General features: G+C 44.5%; 1 protein-coding gene across 3 annotated transcripts in view; it reads left to right on the top strand.

Annotated features, from left to right (window-relative positions):
• Positions 1-7,644: 7,644 nt before the first annotated feature.
• Positions 7,645-8,587, top strand: part of LOC115202183 (bifunctional UDP-N-acetylglucosamine 2-epimerase/N-acetylmannosamine kinase) — a 38,800-nt gene continuing 37,857 nt past the window's right edge. For all 3 annotated transcript variants that reach the window (XM_029766137.1, XM_029766139.1, XM_029766131.1), the window contains exon 1: positions 7,645-7,904. In XM_029766137.1, the coding sequence (XP_029621997.1) occupies positions 7,902-7,904 (3 nt within the window). In that variant the 5' untranslated portion in view covers positions 7,645-7,901. The remainder of the gene's footprint in view (positions 7,905-8,587) is intronic.

The following is an 8,587-nucleotide window of genomic DNA, read 5'->3' as shown; positions in this document are numbered from 1 at the left end:
AATAGCTATTGTCGAGGTAAAAAACAAAACAATGTCCACCGAATATCTAATGTAAAACGGAATATAAAACAAGCTCCTTTTCTTGTCAAGAATCCAATTACCCCGACAAATGGTAATTTCAATGAATTTTCCTCCAGTCAATGTGACTGTGCAAACCTGCATGAAAACAACGCTATATGAGACCAATAAGAATTCGTTATAGGCTTAAACCACTGTCAAATGTCGGGAAGTTGAAAAAACATGTTTCATTTATATTCCCCACCAGGCTCCAAAGATGCTCAGAACACTGTTTAAAATTTCATAAACCATTTCTTCACCTTACCTTTATCTTAGTCTTATCTGAAACTGAAGAAGTGTTTCTTCTTTGTGATGATAAACGGGGTTTGGAACATTAATTCCACATTCCGAAAAGGATATACAGGGTCAACAAGCATGTTTTTCATTTCTATTGTCTGTTGTCGGTTATTTGAAACCATTCAGTTTATAAGTCAAGTGAGCATCAAAACAAAATGCATGACATTTCAGTTGATGCATTGGTGCATCTCATTTAAATGACACAAATTGAGCTTAAGACAACCAAACAAGGTTACTAAACTTTTTATTTTACTTTTATTTTACCAGGTTATCCCATTTTCAAGGGAGAACATGGACAGAAAAATCTACCAGAAAATAAGAACAATATACAAAAAAGCTAAATTACTCTACAGAGAGGAGGAACAGGTCTTCTAAAACACTGCACATGCCCAGAAGCTACTGTATGAATTAACTATTCATCTGCAGTCTCCTAGCTGCTCCCTCAATCTCTCTCTCACTCTTTCTTCCTCTCTCCCCTCTTTCTATCTCTCTTTTTCGATCCCTCTCTCTCTCTCACACACTTATCTCAGCCACTCCCCCTCCTCCCTGCCCCCGCCCCCCCTCACTGTCTCTCTTTTGCTCTCATCCTCTCCCCATCTCTCAGTCTCTCCCCCTTTCTCCCTCCATCTCTTCAATCTCCCCCTCTTCACTTTTCCCCCTCCCTCCCTCCCTCCCTCCCTCCCTCCCTCCCTCCCTCCGAAATGACATTTGCATTATTTAACAGCCCCTGCAAGGGTGACTTCGTCTTGGCGTGCTTGACATGCTGCCTGCGCCCCACTGCCTAGTGCTAGTGCCTATATACCAAGCCCCACTGTGAGTCTTTGGAGCCAGGCAGCTATACTAATAACTGACTGCAGTAGAGGGCTACAAGAAGGGCTGCCATAGAATCCATTCATACATCAAAACACTGGGACTGTATCCAGTCGAAACACACTGACACAAACACCCATCATGCTCTATATAGAACCCTTGTGTGCTTTAAAAATGACATCACTCCGTTACGGAACTCACACCAGAGAGGAGGATTCTGGGAGTTCCATTGAGCTGTATTGGAGAACGTTGGAGGAGAGGAAGAGATTGAACCATTTCACTATTTGACTGCTAACACAGTGGTTGGCAATGTGAGAAATTTTGCTTTTAGTCATGTGTAAAAAGCTTTGATTATCAGGAAAGGATATTTGACATTGTGGAAAAATGTTGTGGGGGCCTGTAGTGTTTTCAATGTCATTACATTCTGAGAAATATGAATCAATTGTACATTTCATACATTTTACATTTACATTTTAGTCATTTCGCAGATGCTCTTATCCAGAGCAACTTACATGCATACATTTACATCACACTCCCTATTATATTTTTTGTCCAACTCCCCTCATCTGTGCGGAGCTTAAGGACAACTCTCTCTCTCTCTCTCTGTCCCTATTGTGCTTTTCCTGAAGTAGAGCAGGGCCGAGGAGGAGGGGCATGTTTGCTTTGATATTAGTGTCAATCAACTGCACTCTGTGGTCTCTGGAGTAGGTGTGACTGCCTGCCTGTCTGCCTAGCTGGACTTCCACCGCAATGCGTAAAGGGTTCACTCTCCAGCGAGGGCGGGTCCAGCTCGGCCGGACGTCCTGCAGCTATTGTGATGTTAAGAGCTTTGAGTGATCTCTCCCCGCTGACTGGGCCCTGACTCTGTCTGGTTGGGCGAAGGAAACAGCCCAGACAACAGGGAGGGAGTTGAGAGTTGGAAAGTGTCCAAACTGCTGCATACGTTACAGAGAGCTGGAGATGTACTGCAGATTGCGTCCCGACTCCCGTTCCTAGACTACTCGGAGGCAGCTAGATCATTTTCTTAGCCCCCCTCCGTACCAAATTGCCCCCCACCCTCCTCTCTCTTTCACACACTACACACCCTCTTCCACTCTGGATTTTAAGAGAAAGTGTTTGTTCATGACATTGGATGTGTGTTGCTCCTGAAGGGTTTTGGGTTCATCTAATTAGTGCAGTGAGGGATATTTGGCTGAAAGCCATGTTAACGCAATTAGTCGAAAGACGGTACTCTGTGTGCGATACAGAAAGTCTTGGTGTCAAATGTGAATGTTAGCTCCAGATGTGGACCCCAACAGGCTTTCCGCTCCTTGCTACTGCGCATAGGGAAAATGCCCTCACGAAATCACACTTAAGTAAACTAGTGGAACACTCTTCACGTTTTTGCTTTCTCTGTGTATGCTCATGCTGTTACCTTTTGATCTTTGCATGCACACCAATGCTGGTTTGATTAACAAAGAATTCGGTGATGACTTGCTTACTAATACCTTAGCGAGACTGCAGCTGTACTCCTCCCCCCATTTTGTCAGAGTGTTTCTGAACTCTCTGTGTCATAACCTTCAAATATTTCTTCAAAATGTATTTAAAGAAGTCTACTATCCTTGTCTGATGTGCAGCCCAACCTGCTGTTCACCTCTCCCTGCATTGCTATGACAAAAAGCCTAGTGTACTTAATCTGTTAAAACACAGATCCAGCCCAAATTACTTAACGCTCAGCGATATTCATCACTGGTCATCGGAACCCTCTAAATCCATACCCAAAGGCCTCTGTCACGCAAAACAAAAATATCCATCATCACAAAGATATCCATCCACCATCTTAGTTTTTTTACCCCCAAAGAGCATTGAATAACGTGGTTCTGGATTTGCTAACTGCAGACAGAGAAAAATCTGGGGGCCCCAGTATATGCCCTGTATTGATTAAAGGCTGTTGATCGATACTGCACGGTTGATGGTTAGTAGTTTTATGAGGGGCAGTCATGCCGTCCCACTTTGTTTTACGGTCCCCTTCACCCTCTGCTGACCCAGCACTCTTTACAGGCTCTGGCTAGGGGCCAGGCAGGGGGAGGCAGAGGGGAAGGCAGGCTGGGGGAAACAGACCAGTCAGGGAGACCAGGTAGGCTGGGGGAGACAGACAGGCAGACAGACAGGCAGGCAGGCAAGCAGACAGACATACAGACTGGCAGTCAGACAGACATACAGACTGGCAGGCAGACAGGCAGGGGGTGCGGGGGCATGTCTTTAGTTCAGCCTCCTAACATCCTCTGGAGTTCAGTGTCGGAGGGAACGTTTGATATTGTGTTCACGAAGGGCTTTGTTTGTTCTCTGTCTGTGTCCTCGTAGAACAGTGAGCTTTTATTCTGCAGTGTTTGTGTAGCGCTTTGCTGTTACCATGTCCCTCATCGATTGTGAGTCGTGCGTTGAAAAGAGAAGTACGGTCAAAAGGATATTTGATCATATTTTGTTATAACAATGATACTACCATATCCGTGTAAACATTTGTGTGTAACATTCAGTGGTTGAACAGGAGTTGTGTGGGTGGTAAAGGTGGCTCTAACTCACGTTGCATTTCCATAGTCATTTTGAAGAGAGATTTGTTCTGTTCTGTTCTGTTCCATGCTGCTGTCTCCTGGTGACTCCTGACAGTGTCACCCCCCCACAGCACGTGTGTTGGTGTCTTGATTACATGCTTTCCAGCTTTGACACACACACACACACACACACACACACACACACACACACACACACACACACACACACACACACACACACACACACACACACACGCACATAAACCCATGCACACAAGGGCGGGCGCACACACAAATCACTCACACAAACTGCTGTTGCTGGTCTTTCATTCGCTGTGTAGGCCCATGAATACATATGGTAATACATTCAAGGGGTCATGCATATTTTACAGCTTTAAAGGTTAGGCGAGGGAGAAAACAGTGAGTGACCAGATATCTCCGAATCTTCTAAAGATATTCCAGGTCGTGCCTCTCCTTTAAAAATAATCTCCACTTCAACTGACGACAGCAGTATGCAGTACATAAACAATCCCATGATTGACATGCGTTGTGTGGTCCCACAGAAATACCTCGACGGCTGCATGTGTGTATGACTTTGCAGATATGATGGGTTGCCCTTGAGAGACCTTCATTAGCATTGCAGGGATGATGAAACGCACACTCTCTGTTACTGTAGTCACTCTACCTCCCTCCTCTGACCAAACCAGGGAACTGCACCCAAATCAGATGCGCAGTCACCAGCGTTTCAATTGCAGGGGTGCATCGAGGGAGGCAGTCGTGCGCCTGAATCGTTGGTCCACACAACCCTCTGGGCGGTTCAAAGTAATTACTTCCTTAATTCATTATTCAAATTATGAACTGCTTTTAAAGGGGTGAATTGGATGCTATCCTGTAACGTATATACTGTGTAGCCTACATGCAGTGGCGGTTCTAGACCATTTCAACCGGGGGGGCCAAGCTGGGGCCAGTTGCACTGTTAGAGGGGCCAGTTACATTAGACGTTATTGTTGTCATATCGTTTTCTTCACTGCATTGCAGGCATTAGCAGGCAAAAGACCATGTTCATAATCATTAGTGTTCCGCGTTGCCACTGTCTAATAACGGATGTAAAAAAAGAACGATAGCAAAAAATGAGTTGTGTAAAAATTATTTCATACTCCACATTTAGGGGGGCCACAAGGGGGTCCAAAATTGTTGTCACAGGGGCACTGGCCCCCCCTGCCCCCCCCCCCCCCCCAGAACCGCCCCTGCTTACACGGTGTAGGCTACACCTAAAATTGCTGTTAATAAGGGCAAACACTATACAAATGGTCAAGTCAGTTAGTCAAAAAACATTTGAAACATAATCCAAATCAAACGTAGATGCCCTGGCTCCTGAGCATAACAGAGCAGAGCTTTTTTTTTCTGTACAAAATGAAGTGACAAATATAATGGAAAATACATACATTGTCGATATAGCCTATCTATTTGGATATTTATCTCATCTTTTTTCATCCAGATAAGTCCTCCTATAACACAGAGCCCTGTGATAAGTGCTTCCTGTACTGCCCCATAAGCAAACCTGAATTCAAAGTGGACAGGGAAATTCTCTTTTGACTCGGTTGTTTAATCGTGTTGGGGGAGAGGGAACCCAGTTTTGCGGGGGAACACCTGAGCAGTGGAGTTGGACAACAGAGGGGAACAGGGAACACCAGATAACCTGCCCCCTGTGGTCAATGTAAATGTCATGTGGTTGTGTTGTGACTCAGACCAGTGAAGTTAAGGTCTAATTATAACACTTTTAAGGGGCGACTTTATAGTCAGCCAGACACTGTACATACTTCACAAGGCGAATGTTAAGTGAGTCAACCTGGGGACCAGTAGTTCGCTTTGTTCACCTAACGGCTATTGAAAGAAGTGTTTGCAAATACCTAATTTAGTCTAAGCGTGCGAAGAAGAAAAATGATGGTTTTTTTTGTCTGTGTGAAATGCATGAAATAGGGTGCCAGCTGAAAACATAGTCAGTTCGAAGGAGCCCATTGCAGCAGTGTGACAGCCTTTTGTTCATTCAACACTTACCTGGACAAGTCCCCGAGGTAGCGCTGCTCTTTCATCATGTCTGGGGGTTGAGTGGTGGTGGTGGGGGGGGGGGGGGAGGGGTGTCGGGAAGAAGGAGTGTCTGCATTCTGGTCTCCATGCACGTCCTACTGCGTCACACAACCCGCCCCTCCATCACCCCCCTACCTCGCTCTCTCACTCCCCTCATCTCTCTCACTTTGCAGCTCTCAAGGCTTAACACCAGCCAGCTCTTATGCAATCCAGCCCTCACTTGTGGAAATAGCCCTGCAATGCAGCACAGTTATGAAATAGCAAGCCGCACTGCTGCTGTTGGGTTGTGCTCAGGATGGAGGCTGAGAGATATGCTAGTGAAGTGGCTGCAAGCGAGAGAGGGAGGTTCAGCACACAGTATCTGCATTCATAGAGGGGGTTGGAGATTGAACACCCAGAGAAGAAAGTCCTTGAGAAATAACTGTGTTTTTCAAATCCTCAGTTTTTCTGTAGGCTAATTCATCGCTGCCTTTGATGACTATATGCAAGCGCGCAGATTTGCAGAACTCAGAAACCTCTGAATGAAGAAAGTTGATCAGACATTTGATTGAATATCTACCCTAAGAGGACCAAAATAACTTGAAAGGTGGCGTAGCAGAGGTAGCCTGTTAGTTCGCTGAGCTACATGCTCTCATTTGCCTGATGGGTGACCTTACCTGAGACCTTAAGCTCATATAGATAACACCTAGACTTTAGCTTAGCGGGATATTATGAGTTGAGTGACGACCATAGACCGGTGAGGACCCACATTTGATACCCAGCCTGTAAAATGAAACTCATCCAGGCCAGGGGTAGTCATTGATTAAAGAAACATTTCAGAGAAATAGCTCCATCAAATGGCAATGAGAATCCTTCAGAAACTAGAAAAGGTACATTTTCTGAAGAAAATATGTGTGCTTGCTTCAGCTTTTACTACATGTTTTAGATACAGTGAATGTATTCTAGTGAGATGAGTTGTAAATATTGTTCTAGATTAGAGCTAGTCTGGTCCCAGATCTGTTTGTGCTTTTGCCAGCTCCATTGCTGTCATTGTCAAGCCATACATAATTGGCATCACAACATAGTGACAAGGTGTTGGCATGATGGTACGAACAGACTGGCACACAATCTAGTTGGTCTTGATCTATAGTCTTATAGAAGGTCAAAATATTAAGTCTAGGTAGAGGTCAAGTAAGTTGGTCTAGGACTTGACCTGTACTATTAGACTAGTCAGATGTCTAGTTGGTACAGTTGGTTTTAGGGTGCGGTTTAGTTGGCCTAGACCTAAATCTATGATGAAGTAAGATCTTTAGATGGTCTTGTCCAGGGTTTCCCAAACTCGGTCCTGGTGCTCCCCCTGGGCTCACAGCTTTTTTGTTGTTGTTGTTGGGGGAGACAAGTCCGAGTTTGGGAAACCCTGGTCTATGTTATAGTTAGATGTCTTGTTGATAGATCTATAGTGAAGTTTGATACCTAGCTAGAAGGCCTGATTGGTGGCGTGCTACAGAGAGGGTTGTTGTTCTGGAAGGTTCTCCCATCTCCACAGAGGAACTCTAGAGCTCTGTCAGAGTGACCATCAGGTTCTTGGTCACCTCCCTTGACCAAGGCTCTTCTCCCCGATTGCTCAGTTTGGCCAGGCGGCCAGCTCTATGAAGAGTCTTGATGGTTCCAAACAACCTCAATTTAAGAACGATGGACGCTAGCTAGCTAGCACACAGTGTCGACAACTAGCAAGCTGGCCTGCTGTACTAGTAACCAGCAAACAGTGTCCTTCTCCCACGTCTGTCGGGCAACTTTTCACGCTGTTCTAATAACGAAGACAGGTGTTTGGAAGGAACCAATGGGATGCATGGGGGCAGGTTTTCCTGTAGATACAGGAATGCCCACATGCAGGAACACCCCGAATTGAAGGCTGCAGTTGCACACTAATTGTACTGGATCGGTGAGAGGTTTACGCTGCTCGAATATAAAATGAAGTATATATTTTTTTAGATTTAGCGCACAAGAGTAATATATGTGCCAGTAATGTTAAATTAGTTTGAGTATAAGTACCCGGGACCATTTCACTTTCACGCAAGCCTACATCTGAAAGAGACATGATGAGAGGAATTTCATGAAATTAGAAGATCTGCTTGAACAATGGTAGGTAGCAAGTTAATTTAGTGCAACGTTCACGCTTCAGGGTATTGCATGCTAGCGCTAGTTTGGTGGTACCTAGCCAGCTAACTTTGACCTAGCTACAGTAGCGGAACTACACTTTTGGCTAAAGTTATCTTGCTAGCTAGCTAACGCAATATAGACAAGACAAACATATTGTGCTCCGTTATAACTAACTTCGCTATCATTTTAGTTAATGTAATATATGCGCATTTTCACTATGAATCACAAAGCTAGCTAGCCTAGTTGAAATTAGCTGAAGTTAGCACACGTAAACTAGCTGGCTAGTATACCTGTAGTTATCTAGCTAGCAAGTAGGAAAAGTAACACTAGTCAGCTATTCATCATATAGATACCAAATGTTACATTTGTCATTGTCTGCTAACTAACCAGTGTGAATAAAGCGGGTTGAGTTAACTAGCTATCCCGCTAACGACGTTAACAGCAACCCTTAGATAGCTAACGGCTAATAGCTGGTTGGCAACATAACCGGGCCATATCATCACTTGCTGATTTAGGCGAACTTTTTAAGCTAATTGATATGTAGCGAGCTAACGTTAACTACTTTTATAAATTGAGACTGACTTTGATATGGAAAGGCTGACTATAAAAAAATGTATATTCAAACTAAAAAGGAATAGTTAGCCTAACATTTGTATTCCCTGGCA

This window comes from Salmo trutta, chromosome 11 (assembly GCF_901001165.1).
Source record: "Salmo trutta chromosome 11, fSalTru1.1, whole genome shotgun sequence".
NCBI classification, from domain to species: domain Eukaryota; kingdom Metazoa; phylum Chordata; class Actinopteri; order Salmoniformes; family Salmonidae; genus Salmo; species Salmo trutta.
The sequence above is the reverse complement of the archived record's forward strand: the minus strand, read 5'-3'. Positions and strand labels throughout refer to the sequence as shown.